Below are 22,741 nucleotides of genomic sequence, written 5' to 3' on the forward strand. Positions count from 1 at the left end.
TCTTCTCTCTCTACATGAACGACTTGCGCCTCTACGCACCCGGCTGTCAAACTCCTGAAGTTTGCAGACGACACGCCACAGTCATCGGCCTCATCAAGGACAGTGATGAGTCTGCGTATTGACAGGAAGCGTAGCGGATGGAGCTGCGGTACGGCCGACACAACCTGGAGCCGAACACGCTCGAGGCTGTAGAGATGATCGTGGACTTCAGGAGGCATCCCTCGCCACAGCTGCCCCTTACGCTGTCCAACTGCCCTGTGTCAACCGTCAAGACCTTCAGGTTCCTGAGAGTTACATTCTCTCAGGACCTGAAGTGGGAGATCAACATCAACTCCATCCTCGAAAAGGCCCAGCAGACTTACTGTACACTTCCTGTAGCTTCTGAGGAAGCACGGCCTGCCACAGGAGCTGTTGAGGCAGTTCTACACAGCGGTCATCGAAACAGTCCAGTGTGCTTCCATCACAGTCTGGTTTGGTACTGCTACAAAAAAGGACAAACTCCGACTGCAACGGACAATCAAAACTGCAGAAAAAAATGGTCGCTACCCCCCCCCCCCCCACCCACCCTTGAGGACTGGCACGCTGCCAGAACTAAGACAAGAGCGTGCAAGATCCTCTCGGACCCTCCGCATCCCGGCTCTTCCGGCTCCTTCCCTCAGGTAGGCGCTACCCAACAATGCAAACTAAAACAAGCAGACATTCCAACAGCTTCTTCCCTCTTGCCATCAACTTCTGAAACAGCTAACCTACAATTTTCCATTGCAACATGCTGGCAATTTTTCGACTGGAGTTCGTTGTCCCATTTCTGTGGGACAACGAACTCCAATTACACACGACTCGTGCGCTCACTGTCGTCGTCTCTCCACGCTGCGCTGTTTGCATATCTGTTGTGGACCAATACTGGCCACTCATGTGCCTGAGTAGCATCTGCAACAGTTGCACAATCGACATTGTCCCGGATTACCGGACTACTCGTCACTTTAAACTGCATGCGTTTTTTGTCTCGGCGCCCTTCGCACAATGCTCATTGCACCGGACTATTGCCATACGAGTCATTTCAAACTGCTCTAATTGCTACAGGACTCTGCATGTATTTGCACAAATGTCAGGAAATAAATAAATAAATTGTACCGGGCGGCACGGTGGACGACTGGTTAGAGCGTCAGCCTCACAGTTCTGAGGACCCGGGTTCAATCCCCGGCCCCGCCTGTGTGGAGTTGGCATGTTCTCCCCGTGCCTGCGTGGCTTTTCTCCGGGCACTCCGGTTTGCTCCCGCATCCCCTAAAAAAACATGCACGTTCATTGGAGACTCTAAATTGCCCGTAGGTGTGAACGTGAGTGCCGATGGTTGTTTGTTTGGATGTGCCCTGCCGTTGGCTGGCAACCAGTTCGGGGTGGACCCCGCCTCCTGCCCGATGATAGCTGGGATAGGCTCCGGCGCTCCCGTGACCCTTGTGAGGAGAAGCGGCTCAGAAAATGGATGGACGGATGTACCGGCATTAGCGGCAACCTTTTATTGCTCCGTGACTGTTTTTGTCAATGTCTTTGCGTCTCCAAAGCGCTCTCCGTCTGTTGTCGTACTCGAGCGGCTCCGACTACCGGAGACAAATTCCTTGTGTGTCATACTTGGCAAATAAAGATTATCGGTTCTGATTATGGCAATACACAACCAGTTGAAAAGCATTAAAAAAAACAACACAAAATGCATACTGAGTGAAATAAGCATTTGATATCGTACAGCCGAGCCAGAATTGTGGCTCCCACAGATGGGCTGGTGCACATGTGGCAAGAACACTGAAGAACACATTCTTCACTCAAGAAAACACACATCATATTGTGTGTGTTTTTTCAAGCCTTTTGAACCAGAATCAATAAACAACCATAAAACTGTGAGTTTGTTTGTACGCGAGCAAACTTGAGCAGGGCATCAAAGCATTATTCCACCAACCTTCCATGAAATAATACAGAACATTGAAAACGGTCACGTTCCCGTTTGCGCACGCTTCGCATTAATGCAGAGGGTTCTCACCTTTTATAATCCATAACCGTGTTGAGCCTGTGCGCAATGGTGAAGACGGTGCAGTCTTCAAACTGAGTCCTGATGGTAGACTGGATGAGATCATCCGTCTCCAAGTCGATCGCGGCAGTGGCTTCATCCAGGATGAGGATTCGTGTCTTCCTCAGAAGAGCTCGAGCCAAACACACCAGCTGCCTCTGGCCCACGCTGAGAAGACACAGCAGGGCGTCACACAGTCACTCCATCGAGAACATATCAACTAATCATGTGGAACCTTGGCTACAGTACTTACCTAAGGTTCTCTCCACCCTCTGAGCACTCCATCTCTAGTTTTGCTGGTTGATTGCTCACAAACTTGTGCAAATGGGAATGCTCCAACGCTTTCCACACCTCTTCATCACTGTACTTCTCGAAAGGGTCCAGGTTCATCCTCAGTGTTCCAGAGAACAGCACGGGCTCCTGACACACACACACACACACATAGACACGTGTTTAAATCAGATTCTATATCAAAGAAATTCTAAGGCATACAACAAAGAAGATTAAAAATGTGCAATGAGGGGGCTGGCGACCAATTCATGGTGTGCCCTGCCTCTCTCCCGAAGATAGCCGGGATAGGCTCCAGCACGCCCGCGATCCGCGCTACCCAAAACAAAAAACTATTCTACTTTAGGAAGTGCTAGAATAATAAATAAATAAATGTGCTATTACAAAGTGCAATCACGAATTGCAACTTAATGGAAGCAAATGCAGTTAAATGCATAAAAGGCAATTGCATTAGGCTGCAAGCACCCACTTTTGCTTTGTAAATCGCTAACCCTCAATGTAGTGACTTGTCGAGGACGGCGCGTCTCCGTCGTTCTGTCAGTCGTGCAAACTGCAAAGAACTCAGCAGTTGTGATTTCAGTCTCTATTTAACCCTGGGGTTCTTCCAATGCACTAAGAGGGCTAACTTCAAAATAAAAGCTTCATTTATTACGTCATTGGACATCAATGCCATTTTAGGCGGGGTACGCCCTGAACCGGTCGCCGGCCAATCGCAGGGCACATAAACAAACAACCATTCGCACTCACCTTCATACCTACGGGCAATTTAGAGTCTTAAAGTAACCGAGTTTTTGGGATGTGGGAGCCAGTATGTTACCCTAAATTAACAGCGAGTGTTGGAAATGTATTTTGTACTGTATTTTAGATGACAATATGTTACCATAATGCAAGAGTGAGAGTTGGTAAATTTATTTTAACAGTATACAGTACGGCTGTATTTTGATTACTGTGGACGATAGTCGGATAACTGTGGGTCATGGTAATTTGACATTATGTGCCAATATGTTACTGTTTCTTCACAGAGCAATAAAAGAAAAATACTTTTTATGATTGTGAACACATGCATATGGAATTATTCCTCTGCATTTAACCCATCACAAACAGACAGTTAGCGATGGCACGCATGGGAGGAGCGTGCTGCTTAAGCGCCCAGGGTATCGGCGTCTCGCTCAAGGACACCGCAGTTGCGGGCCGGAGAAAGTCGGAGGTACAGTAATGGGTCCATTGCCGCCGCATGCTCCCAAACTCTGTCAAGCTGATGGGTCATTCTGGTCTGTTTGTTGTTGGTTTTTTTGCCCTTTTTTTCTTCTGCCTGTCGGTGACTTGAACCGGGGTCCCCACGGTGTCGAAGAGGCAAGTGCGGTGGACCAGGAAGTGGCAATGATTAGTAAGGGGGAAGTTTGAAAGGCATTAAAGGGGATGAAAAATGGAAAGGCAGTTGGTCCTGATGACATTCCTGTGGAGGTATGGAAGCATCTCGGAGAGGTGGCTGTGGAGTTTTTGACCGGCTTGTTCAACAGAATACTGGCGCGTGAGAAGATGCCTGAGGAACGGAGGAAAAGCGTGCCGGGGCCCATTTTTAAGAACGGGTCCAAGCAGGTTGGAACGGGCGGAGGAAGGTGTCAGGTGTGTTATGTGACAGAAGAGTCTCTGCTAGGATGAAGGACGACGTTTATAAAACGGTGGAGAGGCCAGCCATGACGTACGGATTAGAGACGGCGGCACTGAAGAGGCGACAGGAAGCCGAGGTGGAGGTGGCGGAAAGGAAGCTGTTGAGGTTCGCTCTCGGAGCGACCGGGTCGGATCAAATTAGAAATGAGCTCATCAGAGGCACAGCCAAGATCTACGTACCCCGCCTCGATCTATGTTCCTACCCTCGCCTATGGTCACGAGCTGCAGGTCGTGACCCCAAAGAACAAGATCCCGGTTACAAGCGGCCGAAATGAGTTTTCTCCGCAGGGTGTCCGGGTTCTCCCTTAGAGATAGGGTGAGAAGCTCTGTCGTCCGGGAGGATCTCAAGAGTAGAGCCGCCGCTCCTCCACATCGGGAAGATGAGGTGGCTGGGGCATCTGATTCAGACGCCTCCCTGGTGAGGTGTTCCGGGCATGTCCCACCGGGAGGAGACCCCGGGGGACGACCCGGGACACCGAGAGTCTTTCGCCCGGCCTGGGAACGCCTCGGGATCCCCCCGGAAGAGCTGGATGAAGTGGCTGGGGAGAGCGAAGTCTGGGCGTCCCCGCTAACGCTACTGCCCTCGCGACCCGACCTCGGATAAGCGGTCGAAAATGGATGGAGGGATGTTTTATGCTTTTAAATGAGTTTTTTTACTGATATTGGTAAATGACTAATTTAACTCAATTTACCTGCAAGGAAAGACTCATTCAAAGTATTTTACAATTATGATCAAACACAATAAGATACAGTACTGTTGTAATCCACGGTTAATTGACAGCTATTCACTAAAAATGCTGTTTTATGCTGTTAAACGACAATGATTGACTGTTATTGGTTAATGACGAATTTGACTGTGACTTTCTCTGTAAGGGATGTATTATGAAACTCTTGTAAATTCACCGCAAATCAACAGCAATTGGTGAGCGTAACCTTGAAATGCCTGAACCGTTGTAACCCGAGGACCCCCTGCGCGTCAATCTGCAAAGCACCAATTATGCAACGACAGCGGTTATGTTTGATTGCTGGATATCGGGTCGTTGTTTACCGTATTTCCTCAAATAGCAGCGTTTGCTACACAATGTGAATTGCCCAGTGCCATTTGAGCAAGGAAATGCCTCACCCCACCCCAAATAAGTTCCCCAAAAAACGTTAAATAAATGAAACAAATCCTATTATATCATGTTGGCTCTGGCGTCTGCAATCGATGCAATATGTTTTGCATTTAGGTGAGCGCACGGGCCTGAAGTGCTTGGGTGATGGGCATGCTATGATGGAAATTGCACAACAAAGACTGCTCTTCTTCACCCTTCGATTGAACAGTTAAAAAAAAAAAACCAAACCAACAAACAAACAAACCTTTTTTACAATTGATGTTTTGTGTGTGATATGTACCTGTGGAATGATTGTGAGTTTGGACCTCAGGTCATGCAGGCCTATCTCCGATATCTTAACATCGTCGATTGAGATCTCTCCTTCAGCGGCTTCCAGCAAACGGAAGAGGCAGAGCGTCATGGATGACTTGCCGGCTCCCGTTCGGCCGACAATACCGACCTGTACAAAACGATGCGGTCAGTCAGGCCGTGCGTGACGGCCCGGGGGGCTCCCGCCTCTATCGCTTTATTCCGATCCCCCCTACCTTCTCTCCTCCTTTGACACTCAGTGACAAGTTTTTCAGGACCAGATCCAGTCCCTCTCGGTATCGGACGCTGTAGTTGTGGAACTCCACGTTCCCCTGTATGGGCCAATCGGGAGGGGGCTTCTTGTCCTCGATTTCCCAGGGGGCCTTTTGCATGAATTACAAAAGGAAGAACAAATGAAGAACCTCCATTCTTTCCCTCTCTCTGTCACTCGAAGCGCCGAGTTCAATTTCACCTCTGCCTCTCTCACACTAGTTGTTGTTTTTACCCTTTTAACAGATTTTGAAAACGTAAGGGAAAAAAATCGGCACGTGTACTTCCGGCTTTTATGGTGTGCGGTGTACTTGAGGAGATCACCTGCGAGGAGCAGCACGGTGCCACCGAGCAGAAAGTGTAGGAGAAGAAAACTGTACTGTACGTTTTTAGTCATTTTTGTCCCTCTCTCTTACTTTTCTGTACTTTGTTTTTCTGAAATGTTGTTTGCTCTTTGTTTTTTCAAATGCTTTTAATCATGTAAAGTCAATTGAGTTGCCTTGTGCATGAAACGCGCGAGATAAACAAACGTGCCTCGCCTTGCTAACCGTTAACTTATTGGGTGAACTTCATCTGGTTGCAAACTCTTCTTCGACTTGTTTATTGTGGCGAATGACTTGGCGGACACGTGCAAACACTCAACGCAACCTGTGGCTCCTCATTTCTTTCTGGCAACGACGCGAGCTTCAGGTCACTCCCTTATTTGCTATCGTCCCATTTCACGTTGCAATCACGGAGAATGTGACGACACACTTAAGGATCTGCAATTGTAAATAACGAACGTGTGGATTACTCATGATTCTCGGCCGGCAGAAAAAATAAATCATCACCCTTAACGCACCCCGCATCACAGGATAATCAAACCTCCGATCATTTGGCTATCGAGGACTTTGGTCAGAAGAGAGAAATCGGGCCCGACTATCATCAGTATTGCGTGTGCCCAGCTTAACACCCAACACTGTCCGCATCCCTTCATGTTGAATGCACTAATTAGCTCGTTGCGTTGCCTCGGCTGTGCGAAAGCGCACTCGGGTCGCGGCCAGGCCCCATGTTGGCGAAACCCTGGCTCTACTGTTGCATCTTAAGTCACGGGAGGGCAACGGAGAAAGGACTCCTCCCTTATAAATGAAATCACCATTTAAAAACAGCTTTTTAGGTTCACTTGGGTTATGCGTGCCCGATATTTGCATTTGTTTGATAATCTCGAACATTAAAGGGGAGGAACTAATTCCACCTGGGAAGTCACGATTCGGAGGTGATGTTTCTAATGAGCTTAATATGCATCGGCTCGCGGCGGTGAAGCCGCCGCATACCTCCGTCTTGGTCTCAGAGTACTCCTTCACCCGCTCCACAGCTACAATGTTGTTCTCCAGATCAGAAGTCATCCGCACCATCCAGTTTAGAGACATGGTCACCTGCAAACGCAGATGACACATGAACGCACAGGAATTCAACATGGATCCAATACGAAAATGAACCCAAACGATGCAATGGCTATGAAATCGAAAGAAGTTTCTGTTGGGCTGTTACTCACGAAAATAATTCTAGTTCTACAGTGTCAGTCAGACTAGCCAATACTCTTGTACGGTCTATAGGAAGACCGAAATTGAGGAATTCATTTTGGGTGCCTTGTTGAGGGGCACGTCGACACAGGTCAGGATGCAGACGAGCATCTCTCCAACAAGCAGCCGCAGTTTTATTTTCGCTGACTTGACTCGTGACATTCCGCTTTCAGAGCCCGATGAGCTACCGGTGTCCTCCCAAAGTGTCGACGTGGCGGCCGGCCGGTTTCTCGACACAATAGACTTTTTGAACACTTGTTCTTAAACCGTTTAGGAAAACCTTTTGAACATTGACATCGCACGAGGTCAGTCATCGAGCCGACTACAGGAAAATAGTATCGGTCGTATTATATTTGTAGTTATGACAGGCCACGCCCTCTCTCCATACGCTTTTCTGTATATTCTGGGATAAAGGACTGCGCTTCAAACGCACCTGTAAAGCATAAGACACTGACAGACCCACGAGGCCAGGGTTCAGATCATCCTTTCCAGTGACAGCAAACAGAGCAGCAAACAGCACGATGCAGTTCCCGATGAATTCGATGCGCACACCCAGCCACCTGCATGACACGCATGTACGAAACAGTTTGACAGTCACGAAAGACCTAACTTGACTGCTCAACTGAGGTGTTTGATTCCAATGACAATTGTCACTCTGAAGTCTGATACTCGCTGCGCTGTGCAAGTGAACACAGCTCGGATTGCATTTTTGCGAATGATTTGACCAGAGGAGCAAACCCCTGCAAGTGGTGTTTTCGCTCAGCTGCTGTGTTCCTGCGAAGGGCTGTTGGGGTTTGTCCGTGTCAAAATACAAAATGACACCGGGGGATTGTTTTAAACCCGCCCGAATCCGACAGCTAGGAAATCCATAGCAGACCACAGGGTCAAATTTGAAAGTGGAAAAAATACTGCAGTGGGCCCGCAATGATGTCTTGTGTTAAGAGCTCTGTAATTTGCGACTGTCTGTGAGGCCTTACGAGCTAAAATATCTTCAGCGACGCTCATTACCAAAAGCCTCCGGGTCACGTAAACCTCGTCAGTAAAAATCGCGTGCGGTCCTCTGGCCCGTTTTTCCATTTTGTATTTTGATCGAGCGGAAAATTGAAAAAAACGTTTTTTATTACCAACTTAATATGGGAATGACAAATGATTGATGCGACAGATTATTATCTTACGGCTGACACGCAGTCACTTCAAATTCTGAAACTTGGCTGCTACTCATAATATTTGTGCATGCCAAAATATACCAGGGTTCATGAGCAAAAATAAAGCCGACGCATTCCTGTAAAAATCTGCTGCTTTTTGCCTTCCAAAGAATACAGCTCTGTGAACATGAATCCTTGTGGCGGTAACGGTTTTAAAAAAGTACAATGAAATAGGGGAAAACTTCCAATGTAATATCTATATTCAATTAGGCTACGATTTGACACGTTACATCAAATTGGGCTGGAATGATAATTATGAGTTTGGCACCCCTGTTTTAAACAGTTGGAAACAAGACACATACCTGTTCGACACTATACCGGGATAGTAACTCTTTTGGTTCTCATCCACTTTCATATCACTCATGAAAACAAAGGCAGAGTGTCTACCGAAGGCTCGGATAACACTCGAGCCAGTGATGGTTTCAGAGAAATGGGAATAAATGGGCGAGCGGTTGATGGATTCCAGACGCTTCAGCTGCCGAGATGTGGCAACATAAAATCTCTAAAGGCAGCGAGGGGAGAAAAAAAACAAACGTGAAGTTACAATCGATTGCACAGGGAAATAATGTAAATAATGCATGACAGGAACATGCATGCATACATGCTTTCACAATCACACACAGCATCAAAACGAAACAAAACACCTGCAACGAGTGTCAGATATTTTCATGACGTGAGCTCCACTGAGTTCAGTCAACAACATGCAAATCCCTTCTGAGCAACTAACCTTCGTGAATCTTTACACTCCATATAAATATCAGGCTTGAGCTGCAGGTGTTTTGTTGAACATTAAGCTCAATATTCAAATGCGTATTCTAATTTAAATGTACAACAGTTCTCCGTGTTAGTATTAAAATTCTGTTATCATGTTTGTATTAGTGAGTAGTTTGGCTTTCAAATGACAGACAAAACAAAGCACTAAAGCAGGGGACACAGAAGACAGCAATATTGATGACAGAAACAGCGTGGAGGGAAGATATCCTGACAGTTGTTATGTTAGTAAAGGAAAGCAAACATTAAAATTAACCACAGTCTTTGGTTCAAAATCCGTATACATTTACCAATTCAGTTGCGTTTGTGTAATTCAAAATGATAAGTGCGAGTGACTTTTTAAATTGTTTCATCTTGATTTGTCACCAAAACGCTTAGAAAATGAGAACAAAATCATCTATTAGACGGAGTCAAACAAGTTCTCAATCACATTATGCTCGGAATTTAAATCGATTCACTTGTTCCATTCAAATGAAATGCAATCATTGAACAGAAATCGCAATTGCAACTACTGGCCACCTTTTCTAGCAACGTCACCGTTCACTTGGCTCTGGTACTCCGACTTCTGTCAGGTATAATGCCAAAGCTGCTCTCGTGGCAGGAATAATCTTTCCGAGGTAAATGAGCTAATAAGACTCCTGTATAGAAATGCCTGCTTGATAGAGAAATAATGCAGAGCGCGCAATTAAATATGCTTCAACCAACTACAAGCATACGGCATAGGTAAAGATAATAATGATTTTTTTTTTTTTTTTAAATGTAATAAATTCTAAGATGTAGCCCCCCCCCAAAGACTATATGAAAAAACAACGCACAGACCAGCTCAACCATCACACATGAACTGTAACATTTGACAAATGGCTATTATAGTCCCTCTGATGAGAGAGAAATAGCGATTGAAGTACAAAGATTTCATGGTTTCAGTATCAGAACTGGCCAACATGTTCAAAAATTCTCCTTAAATGTTTTCAAGGCCTTGCAATAAATCTTTAATTGTGTAGACAGGTTATTTGTAAGTTTATCTTTAAATGTTGGGGTTTTTATTTTGGAAAAATGTTTTGGATTAAAAAAAAAAAAGTTCTTTTGAAGGTGAAAACGTAAATCCACACGACAGAATAGCAACAACCACCAAAAAAAAAGCTATCACACAGCTGTTTTACAGTCGGTACAGAAAGTCTTCAGACCCCCTTCAATTTTTCACTCTTTGTTATATTGCACCTATTTGAATTTTATTTCATTTAAGTTCATTTTTTCCCTCAATGTACACATGGCACCCCATATTATAGGGGAAAAAAACATAATTGTAGATTTGTTTGTTGATTTATTACAAAAGAAATACTGAAATATCACACAGCCATAAGTATTCAGACCCTTTGCCGTGCCACTCATATATTGAACTCGGGTGCTGTCCCTTTCTTCTGATCATCCATGAGATGGTTCCACACCTTCAGTGGAGTCCAGCTGTGTTTGATGATACTGATTGGACTGGATGAGGAAAGCCACACACGTGTCTATATCAGACCTTACACCTCAACAGTGCGTGTCAGAGCAAATGAGAATCAGGAGGTCAAAGGAACCGCCTGAAGAGCTCAGAGACAGAAATGTGGCAAGGCACAGATCTGGCCATGGTTACAAAAACAATTCTGCTGCACTTGAGGTTCCGAAGATCACAGTGGCCTCCGTAATCCTGAAATGGAAGACGTTTGGGACGACCGGAACCCTTCCGAGAGCAAACTGAGCAATCGGGGGAGAAGAGAGAGAGGTTGTAATTGGTGAGAGAGGTAAAGGAGAACCCAAAGATCACTGCGGCTGAGCTGCAGAGATGCAGTCGGGAGAAAGTTCTAGAAAGTCAACCATCAGTGCAGCCCTCCACCAGTCGGGGTTTTATGGCAGAGTGGCCCGACGGAAGCCTCTCCTCAGCGCAAGACACATGAAAGCCTGCATGGAGTTTGCTAAAAAAACACCTGGAGGACTCCAAGATGGTGTGAAATAAGATTCACTGGTCTGATGAGACCAAGATAGAACTTTATGGCCTTAATCCTAAGCGGCATGTGTGGAGAAAAGCAGGCACTGCTCACCACCTGTCCAATACAGTCCCAAGAGTGAAGCACGGCGGTGGCAGCATCATGCTGTGGGGGCGGCCAAGTACAGGGATATTTTGGACGAAAACCTTCTCCAGAGTGCTCAGGACCTCAGACTGGGCCGAAGGTTCACCTTCAAAAAAGACAATGACCCTAAGCGCACAGGTAAAATACCGAAGGAGTGGCTTCAGAACAACTCCGTGACTGTTTTTGAATGGGCCAGCCAGAGCCCTGACTTCAACCTAATTGAGCATCTCTGAAAATAGCTGCCCACCGATGTTCACCATCCAACCTGACAGAACCGGAGAGGATCTGCAAGGAGGAACGGCAGAGGATCCCCGAATCCAGGTGTGAAAAACTCATGGCTGTATCAGCTCAAAAAGGGTGCTTCTACTAAATACTGAGCAAAGGGTCTGAATACTTATTACGGCTGTGTGATATTTCAGTTTTCAAAACATTCATGAGGGAAAACAAAATGGACTTAAATGATTTTAGCAAATGGCTGCAATATAAAAATGAGTGAAAAATTAAGGGGGTCTGAATACTTTCCGTACCCACTGTATGTCATAGAAAAGCAGCTGTGCCAAAGCCCCTGCTGCGCACAGAACACAATCACCCACCTTACCCTTACTTAAGATAGGGATTATAGACGCGAATACCGCACACTGTCGAATAATTTTGTTGTCAAATGAAAAAAGGTAGAGACGTATGCCTAAAATACAAAGGTGGAAAAGAAAGTCACCGAAAAAGAAAATGCTTTCGACAACATTTTGCATCACATTCAGCCTTAACACTCTACACACAAACATCAAATAATGATCAATTAACAAAAACAATACTATATATTAATGACTTACGATGATGACTAAAGCTCAACATATTCAATAACTCGCATTATTTCTGCCACCAGAGCATGAAAAAATCCCTCAAATTGTACGTGTCACCAAGTGAACCAAGTATTAGACGCTTTCAAGCTAACATCTGGCTAGTAACACACGAAAAGCCACTACGACCCAAAAACAGTGTATCAGCACATTTTCTCATCAGCAACATGTTCAGACATGCATGTAACAGACTTGTTTACTATTTACCTGAACCCACCAATAGAACACCATTAACGGGGCTACGACTAAGAGGAACATGGGGGTGAGGGCAGAGCACACGAGCACCACATTCAGTGTGTACCAGAAAGTGTGCATCCATATGTCAATTTGATGTGGGATCTGGGAGTCTATGGCATCCATGTCTTTGCTGAAGCGGTTTATTAACCGCCCAACAGGGCTGCTCTCAAAGAAGGCCTGCGGCGCTCGCAGGACCCGCTGGAGCAGGTTGCGGTGCATGAGCTTGGCTGCCCGTACCATACTGTAGGTCTGGGACAACAGGCAGGTAACCAACAACAGCACACCTGCAAGAAGGGGAGGGGGGGCAAGTGTGACAACACAAACTCTTGTGTTAAATGTCTTTTGCAGGAAATCCTCGAAATTACACAGCCACAAGCTGTTTTACACAGCCACAAGCTGTGTAATTTATATAGATATAAGCTATTTAGTTACTTTTCAAAATGAATCCCCATAAAGCCCTGTGCACCGGTTACATGATCCGTCAAAGACCCTAAAAGTTAAGTCACTATTTATGCATCAATTTTCCAAACCGCTTATCCCCACTAGGGCCGCGCGGGTAGTCACTATTTAGTTGCTGTGAATTCAGTTGCATCAATACAACTCCACCACTCCACGGAGCCATAGTTCTATTGATGATGTCTTTTTGTGTTTGTGTGTATAAGAGTGTTGAAGAAGAATGTGGGCGTGACAGGAAAGCAGAATGAATCGGCGAGGCAAATCATAGCAGCAATGCTCAGCAGGGACAAAGCTGGAGGGGAAAAAAAAAGACCAAATACCGACGGGTTACAACAACTGCAAACATGCACACAGCGTTCGTGGTTTTCCATTTTACAGAATACCTGGACAAAGATGTATACGAAAGCCAGGGGTGCTATGACAACGGCAAAGATCGGCGTGCTGGAAATGATAACAATCATGGTGGAGAGAGAAACAAAAAAGGTGCCCAGGAACATGAGCACAGTCGAAGGCAGGGTCTCATCTATAACGTAGATGTCTTTGGAGAAACGGTTGATGATGCGTCCTATCGGAGTAGTGTCAAAAAAAGACTGCTGTGTGTGAAGTTTGTTGGCGAGCAGGTTATGGTGCAGCTTCCTTGCCGCCCCGATGTTTCCCATGGCTAACGTAAAAGAAGAGATCATGACCAGGACACCTGAGATTGATTTCAGAAAGGAAGAATTCTGTTGTCAATTGAAAAATAGTAGACGTATGCCTAAAATAAAAAGGTGGAAAAGAAACAGTCACTGTAAAAAAAAAAAAAATGCTTTAAACAACATTTTGTATCACATTCAGCCAGAACACTCTATACACAAACAACATCACATGATGATCAATTAACAAAAATAATACTATATATTAATTCATATTAAGGACACCTGTGTCATTAAACAACTCTCAAGCCATGTAAAATGCCTTCTAAGAAAAATAAGATGAGGCCTTTTAAAATGCTGCAAATACACTGTACAGTACAGTATATACATACATATATATATATATATATACACATATGTACATATACATATATGTCTATGTATATTCATATATGTATATATGTACATGTGTGTATATGTACATATGTACATAAACACATATACATATATGAATATACATATGAATATACATATACACATGTACATATACATATATGTATATATGTACATATATACACATATACATATATGTATATATGTACATATATACACATATACATATATGTATATATGTACATATATACACATATACATATGTATATATGTACATATATACATATACGTATATACATATATATATATATATATGTGTGCATGTACGTATATATACATACACACACACACACACACATATGTATATATACGTGTATATACGTATATATACATGTATATATACACGTGTATATACGTATATATACATGTATATATACACGTGTATATACGTATATATACATGTATATATACACACGTGTATATACGTATATATACATGTATATATATATACGTGTATATACGTATATATACATATGAACCAATATCGGCGATGAATTGAATCGGTACCCAAGAATCATAATACGAATCGAATCACTGTTAAAACCAATAATTACACTGTAATATGTACATATGGAACATTCATAGAATGAATTCCATACCGGATCGGTCATAGCCCGGGTTAACAACGTCCACCCCCAGCACCGTTAAACTGCAGGGCGCCGATGGAAATTCAGCTACTGTGGGTCGAAGACGAAGGAGAAGAAGAGGTGGAAAGCGGGTTCTTCAGCAGAAAGAGAAGAGGAAAGCACACAGCCTAGAGCTGAATGTGGGGACTTTGAATGTGGGGACTATGACATGAAAATCTCAGGAGTCGGTTGACATGATGATTAGGAGGAAGGTTGATCTATTGTGTGTCCAGGAGAGCAGGTGGAAAGGCAGTAAGGCTAGAGGTTTAGGGGCAGGCTTTCAATTATTTGACCATGGTGTAGATGGTGAGAGAAATGGAGTCGGGGTTATTTTAAAAGAAGAGTTGGCTAAGAATGTCTTGGAGGTGAAAAGAGTGTCAGATCGAGTGATGAGGCTGAAATTTGAAATTGAGGGTGTTGTGTGTAATGTGATGAGTGGCTATGCCCCACAGGTGGGATGCGACCTAGAGGTGAAAGAGAAATTCTAGACGAAGTAGTTCTGAGCATCCCAGACAGACAGAGAGTCGTGATTGGTGCAGATTGTAATGGACATGTTGGTGAAGGAAACGGGGGTGATGAAGAAGGGATGGGTAAGTACGGCATCCAGGAAAGGAACTTGGAGGGACAGATGGTCGTAGACTTTGCAACGAGGATGCAAATGGCTGTAGTGAACACTTATTTCCAGAAGAAGCAGGACCATAAGGTGACCTACGAGAGCGGAGGTAGAAGCACGCTGGTGGATTACATCTTGTGCAGACGATGTTATCTGGAGGAGGTTACCGACTGTAAGGTTGTGGTAGGAGAGAGTGTGGCAGCATACCATGGTGGTGTGTAAAATGACTCTGGTGGTGGGGAGGAAGATTAGGAAGACAAAGGCAGAGCAGCGAACCATGTGGTGGAAGCTGAGAAAGGAAGAGTGTTATGCGGCTTTTCGGGAAGAGGTGAGACAGGCTCTCGGTGGACGGGAGGAGCTTCCAGAAGACTGGACCGCAGCAGCCAAGGTGATCAGAGAGTCAGGCAGGAGAGTACTTGGTGTATCTTCTGGCAGGAAAGGAGAGAAGGAGACTTGGTGGTGGAACTGCACAGTACAGGAAATCATACAAGAGGTTAGCTAAGAAGAAGTGGAACACCGAGAGGACCGAGGAGAGGCGAAAGGAATACATTGAGATGCAAAGTAGGGCAGAGGTAGAGTTGGCAAAGGCCAAACAAGAGGTATAGGATGACATGTATGCCAGGTTGGACACTAAAGGAGAAAAAGATCGATACAGGTTGGCCAGACCGAGGGATAGAGATGGGAAGGATGTGCAGCAGGTTAGGGTGATTAAGGATAGAGATGGAAATGTTTTGACTGGTGCCAGTAGTGTGCTGGACAGATGGAAAGAATACTCTGAGGAGTTGATGAGGCTACAGGGAGAAGAGATGGCAAGGCTGGAGGACTTTAATGACTTGGGGTCAACAGTCCAGACCAATGGTGAGTGTGGTCAGGAAGTGAAGAAACGGGTCCAAGCAGGTTGGAACGGGTGGGGGAAGGTGTCAGGTGTGTTATGTGACAGAAGAGTCTCTGCTAGGATAAAGGGCAAAGTTTATAAAACAGTGGTGAGGCCGGCCATGATGGACGGATTAGAGACAGTGGCACTGAAGAGACGACAGGAAGCAGAGCCAACGAAGATGTTGAGGTTCGCTCTCAGAGTGACCAGGTTGGATAAAACTAGAAATGAGGTCAACAGAGGGACGGCCGAGGTTCGATGTTTTGGAGACAAAGTTAGAGAGAGCAGACTTCGATGGTTTGCACACGTCCAGAGGAGAGCGAGTGAGTATATTGGTAGAAGGATGATGAGGACGGAGCTGCCAAGGTAGGAGAGCTAGAGGAAAACCAAAGAGAAGGTTGATGGATGTCGTGAGCGAAAACATGAGGATGCAGGAGATAGGCTCACATGGAAAAGGATGACACGCTGTGGCGAACCCTAACGGAAAAAGCCGAAAGGAAAAGAAGACGATATCCCACATATGGAGACTGGCGAGCCAATAAAACAAACATAATAAACCTATTACTCCTCCTGCTTTAGTTTTGGGGCCAATTAAAAGCTCTGAAATGATTGCGACATCGTTACAAAAATCTGACATCCGTGGTTGTAGGGATGTCACGATCAAATCTTTCTAGAATCGATTCTCCCGTTGATGATTATTCGAACAATCAATCTGGCCTCGCCCGTTTAGAGTTTGCATGTTCTCCCTGTGCCTGTGTGGGTTTTCTCCGACATCCCCAAAACATGCACGGTAGGTTAATTGAGGACTCTAAATTGTCCACAAGGTGTGAATGTGAGAGTGAACGGTTGATTGTTCATATGTGCCCTGCGATTGGCTGGAAACCAGTTCAGGGTGTACCCTGCGCCTCCTACCTGCAGTTAGATGGGATAGGCTCCAGCATACCCGCGACCAATGTTCCCTCTAAGCTGCGTGCCTGCGCAATCGCACACTGCTAGCACATACTCAGCGCACAAGAAAATCTATGCTGCGCAAAAAAATACAATTCAATAGAAACGTATTCAATAATGTCTGATCTTACACCCGATATAATCGAATTAATTAGACCAATAATATTGTTTTCTGTAGCATTTTGCAATGTAACTCAGTGAGCGACAGGTGCCCAGCCAATGATACGATACGGTTCACTTACGCTACGCAGCCAATCATAGCATTGACAATGCTCGCATATGTGCCCTGCCCATAGGCGCCGTGCAGGTTAGCGAGCTAACAACAGCGCCGTGACCCTAGTGAGGATAAGCGGTGGAGAAAATGGATGGATGGATGGATGGATGGATGGTCATTCGGGGTGAAGCCCTAATCTTTAGACGTGAAAGATTATATATTCATAGAGCAAATTCACACCTTTATGTTTTGTAACAAAATGCAAAAACTGTCAAAGAAATGTGTTTCCTGAAGGGATCGCTGAAAGGACCTCACTGAAAACCTAACATACAAGTGGCCCACTCAGGTAGCATTACCCCAGCAGTGTGCTATGTAAATAAGCAAAGCTACATGATGGTGGAGTCACTTTCATGGCAGTATTGAGCAATCTTTGTGTGCACAAGACCGAGAGGTCCGGCGCACACTGAGCAATGCAGAACCGGACTAAGATTCCCCCCTGTGCAATTCGTGGGGGGTGCATGTAGACCACTTCTACAGTCACTTTTCTACAAACTATGCTTGGAACAACATGATAAAACCAAAATCAAAAAGTGTTTCTTACCTTGTGTAATTCCTAGTGCTGCATACACAGCCACCCTCATATTAACATTGTCCTCCGTTTGATTTTGCAATGCATCGTTGGTCCATTCACTGAGCCAAATGTTTGCTCCAATTGCAGCTGCACTCTGGCAGCCATATAAAATGCAGATAAGCACAGAAAGCAGCAGTCCCACTGCCTTGGCGTACTCTAGGTAGACCTTTAGTTTGACCTGAAGGATAGATCATTGTTAAAATGTAAAAACCAAGTGACTCATCAGTGACTGGATGACTGATTTTGGTATAGAATGCGGTTTGTGGTAAATGGACTGCACTTGTATCGCGCTTTATCGACACTATCGCAGCGCCCGAAGCATCACATTCACACGCACATTTATGTACCAATGGGCGGCTGCTGCCATGCAAGCTGCTGCCGAGCCCATTGGGAGCAAAATCGGGGTTCAGCGTCTTGCCCAAGGACACGTCGACATGCGGACAGTGGGAGCCCGGATTCGAACCAGCGACCCTTCGGATACTGGACGACCCGCTCTTCCTACTGATCCACGGCCACCCCAATCTAAAATCTTGAACACAAAGGCTAATAGCAGACTAACCCTGCCTGTTTCCGCCGTCTCTGCCTGGATGAGTTTCTCTATCCTTTGGGACTCCTTTTCTTGCGGCTCTGGGTGTTTCCTCTGACTGCAGCCGTGCCTCCTCACTGAGCGGGATTTAGGGGTCTCGCCATCCGCTGAAATGATGCTGATTTGCCTTCAATTAAAGAAAATTATGTCAAAAAGCTGTGTCCTTATATAGCGGCTGAGGGCTTTATTTCTTCGTTCAAGTGTTTATTTGTATTCCTCATTTTATATTACCGTATTTTCACGACCATAAGGTGCACTTAAAAGTCTGAAATTTTCTCCAAAATGGACGGCGTGTCTTATGTGTGCACCGAGTTCCGAAATCTGTAAATCTTGTTGTGTGACTTGGACGAGCGCTCCGCTTGACTGACTGGGAGCGTTTCTCGCCGACACGCTGCTTACATAGAGGAAGGCGGCCGTGACTGAGGACAGCATGCGGACGGAAAGGGGGAAGGGTGAGTTTGACAGAGGAGGCTAAAGACGCGCCCCCCCCAGTAGGTATATAGTTCCGGCATGTGCATCGGTTTGGCTAAGGACCCCCGAAAACGGCACCTACGAAGAGACACGCTTACGAAGCGCAGTTTAAACCAGTTACGCGGAGGAACGTGGGAATCGAGCAGCCGCGAGAGAATTCAAGATCAACGAATCCACGGTTCGCGAGTGGAGGAACTCGGAGCTTGCCGTCATTCCGGCAGGCTTGACGAACCGCTGCACATCGGTGTCAACGGGGCGTTCAAAGTGAAGTTGCCCCCCCCCCCCGGCAACGGGACCGACTCCGACATTGACGAGAGGGAACCCGGCGTGCTTGATGGAGAACTTGCCCAGCTGTTCATTTGGGATACAGAACATGAGGACTTTGATGGATTTGTGGATGAAGATTGATCCAAAAATAACGCGAGTACATTGATAAATACAACCGAACTCAGTTTTCAAAACATTGTTTTAGCGTGCGTGCATGCTACCGTATCTTTGAAGCTAGCGTATGTTTTAGCACGCCTGCGCCCAATAATACGGTGCGCCTTACGCATGTGTTAAATGCAGAAATGGACCCCGTATCTGAGACTGCGCCTTTTAATACGGTGGCGCCTGATGGTCGTGGAAATACGGTATCTCAAATGATAGAAAATGTTCAAACAATAAATAATGACTCTTAGGTCAAATGTAGAGGACAACATATGTCAAGTGCAACTAGACTCATACTAATACAGTATAGATGAAATGCAGTGGCAAAGGACCCCAATGAAAGCGCGTAGCTTCCCGCAACATAAAAATGGCTGTATACAACACAGCGGAGCAATCATAGAGATGATCATCATTAATACTTGACAGGGATTGATTGATTGATTGATTGATTGGATAGATAGATAACACTTTAGAGCAGGGACGTGTCAAACATATGGCCCGCGGGCCAGAACCGGCCAGTCTTGGCTTCCAATCCAGCCCGTGGGGCTAGAGAACACGTTCACTTCTATTGTTCAATAAAAGTAAATGTTATTGCCATTTCTTCCACCGGAGGGCGCACTAATGACCACTTAAATTACATTTTGAAATTAGCTCGGCAGCACGGTTGACGACTGGTTAGCATGTCTGCCTCACAGTTCAAATCTGGCCTCGCCTGTATGACGTTTGCATGTTCTCCCCGTGTCTGTGTGGGCTTCCTCCCACATTCCAAAAACATGCACGCTAGGTTAACTGAAGACTTTAAATTGCCCATTGGTGTGTATGTGAGTGCGAATGGGTTTGTGTCTATGTGCCCTGCGATTGGCTGGCGACCAGTTCAGGGTGTACCCCGCCTCTCGCCCAGAGTCAGTTGGGATAGGCTCCCAGTGGGGATAAGCGGTACGGAAGATGAACGACCGAAATTAGCTGCTACTCATGATTTGACACCTGATAACAATGCACTTGTGAAGGCTAAAAGATGCCGCGTTTCAGCAGCAAACTTGGAAAATGTTGTGCCACTTTTGCACTACAGTTCTGTGAAAATGAACACCTCCTGTGGAAATATGTTAAGACTATTATTGTAGACTCTGAATATTATAAATTGCAAAATGTCCGTCAACAGCTTCAGTTTGAAAAGAGGTTGGTTTGCTTTTACAGTCTATATTTTTTTTAATTCATGTAACGCCACAACTTGTATGTATTATTATTTGGATTTTATTGACAAGGAAGCGAATAACTGCATGCGCTTTCTGAATAGTTGCCACTTTCGTATGTATGCTGTAATGCGTCAGTCCAGATGGACGGGGACATTTACGTGAATTTCAAAGGATTTCAAAGTTGCCCATTGTGGGACTAAAAGAGCACATCTTATCTTTTGCCTCACTCCCATATTGGTTACTGGACCAAGTTGGATGTTTTTTGGGTTTTTTTTTTTTTTTTTGGTGCTTCTTGTTATTTCCTCCTATTGTTCTGGCATTTTTCTGCAATTCCTCCTTGCTGTAGTCCTTCCTCGCTTTTTGTTTGAACTTTGTTGGTAGCTATTTTCCCCTGCTTGGTCGTAGCGCTTTATGTTTATTCGTCTTTTCTTTTGTACCTTATATAGTTTTTCCTACTCGCCAGTGGCATTTCATATTGTTTTAGTCTTGTCTTTTGTACTTTGTATTTTTCCGTTTTTCCTACTCGTCAGTAGCACTTTCTTTATCGTCTTATTTTGGTTTAAGATGATTTTCCCTTCTCATGAGTAGTGCTTCATGTGATCAGCTGTTCTTATTTTGTACTGCATTTGAAAGTTACTTCTTCAATGCCCTGACTGCTTTGGGGTCCAACCAGTCACATATCATCACCATTTCTAATCAATTGGAGGTCACTATTTGAAGACATATGGGTGTACATGTGTTAACATACCGTATGAATTTTCTCTTCGCTTCATTGATCACTGGTTCACCGTCAACCATGTCAGTGTGGTTGCTAAGGGTATCTTCAGGGTACAAGTCCTCGTCATCGATGATTTCCTCTGTAAAAACGTGAAGCAAATTACCATATTGAACTGAAAATTAACCATTGCAACCAGTATTAACTCACGGTTGACACATTTGATATGATATGAAATGAAACACTCAATTCTACCTGTGGCTTCATCCTCCTCAATGATGTCCTCCAAAGCGTAGTTCCGGAGAAACTCGGCGAATGCTCCATTCTGCTTGAGCAGCTCCTGATAGGAGCCCATTTCTGACACTCTTCCATCCGCCATCACCACTATATTGTCCACCTGGGGCAGGTAGCTGATGCCATGTGTCACCAGAATACGCGTCTGGGGTCAAACACCAAGTAAAAATAAGAAATCCGATTGACTCCGTCATCACTAACAAAGAGGATGTGCAGAAATGCCATCAAAGAGGGTAGAGCTCCACCATGGATCGAACAGATCATATCCACTAAGGAACCTGCACGCGAACGAATGAATGCTAAATATGTTTAATGTGAGCTAACCTTGCCCTTCAGAGCCCCTTCTGGACCGATGAGGTTGTCAAATATGTGTTTGGACACATGGGCGTCAACAGCAGACAGCGGGTCATCCAGCAGGTAGACATCTGCATCACTGTATAGCGCTCGGGCCAGGCTGACCCTCTGTCTCTGGCCTCCAGAGAGGTTAATGCCCTGAGGTATCAACAGGCAAGAGCATTAAAGAGGTCTGAGAAAGGCGAGTAGAACGAAGGCCATAATTGATACCCCTGCATGTTTGGCATTACTACCAAACTTGTCCGAGTTGAAACGAGCGAACAAAAGGCTAATAGGAAGTACCTTTTCCCCTATTTCCGTCATGTCTCCTCCTGGCAAAACCTCAAGGTCAGGGGTTAAGGCGCAGGCCTCCAGAACACAGCGGTACTTCTGTTCACTGTACAGTTTCCCAAACAGGATGTTATCACGCAGTGTGGCATTCTGTATCCAGGCCTGCTGAGGAACGTATGCCACTGAGCCCTGACAAAAGGAAAAAGTCCTCCTTCCTGTTACAAACTGCAAGGTTTTTTTTTTTCCCTCTCAATTGATGGCAGTCTATGACATTGGAAATATATGAATTTTCTGTAATCCTACAGTGGATAGAGAAAAGGAACACACCCCTGTTAAACTGCCAGCTTTAATTAGACCGCGGTATATCAATTAAAGACACGAGATTCTCACAGCAGTCACGGGGATGGACAGGATCGACGAATGAGCTCATCGGCGGGACGGCGCAGACGAACCGAAAGAGGAGAGGCCACACTCAGATAAGTTCGGACATATACAGAAGAGGGACATCGTATACAACGGTAGAAGGGTGACGGAAATAGAGCTGAGGCAAAAAG

At 45.2% G+C, this 22,741-nt stretch overlaps 1 protein-coding gene across 1 annotated transcript in view; it reads right to left on the reverse strand.

Annotated features, from left to right (window-relative positions):
- Positions 1–22,741, reverse strand: part of abcc3 (ATP-binding cassette, sub-family C (CFTR/MRP), member 3) — a 57,475-nt gene that overhangs the window by 8,113 nt on the left and 26,621 nt on the right. The window contains 14 exon segments of the mRNA XM_061706178.1: positions 2,030–2,224; positions 2,310–2,476; positions 5,411–5,569; positions 5,655–5,801; positions 7,002–7,103; positions 7,684–7,810; positions 8,758–8,957; positions 12,399–12,712; positions 17,846–18,053; positions 18,435–18,588; positions 21,303–21,411; positions 21,525–21,708; positions 21,888–22,055; positions 22,200–22,376. Coding sequence (XP_061562162.1) covers positions 2,030–2,224; positions 2,310–2,476; positions 5,411–5,569; positions 5,655–5,801; positions 7,002–7,103; positions 7,684–7,810; positions 8,758–8,957; positions 12,399–12,712; positions 17,846–18,053; positions 18,435–18,588; positions 21,303–21,411; positions 21,525–21,708; positions 21,888–22,055; positions 22,200–22,376 — 2,411 coding nt within the window.

This window comes from Phycodurus eques, chromosome 19 (assembly GCF_024500275.1).
Source record: "Phycodurus eques isolate BA_2022a chromosome 19, UOR_Pequ_1.1, whole genome shotgun sequence".
NCBI classification, from domain to species: Eukaryota; Metazoa; Chordata; class Actinopteri; order Syngnathiformes; family Syngnathidae; genus Phycodurus; species Phycodurus eques.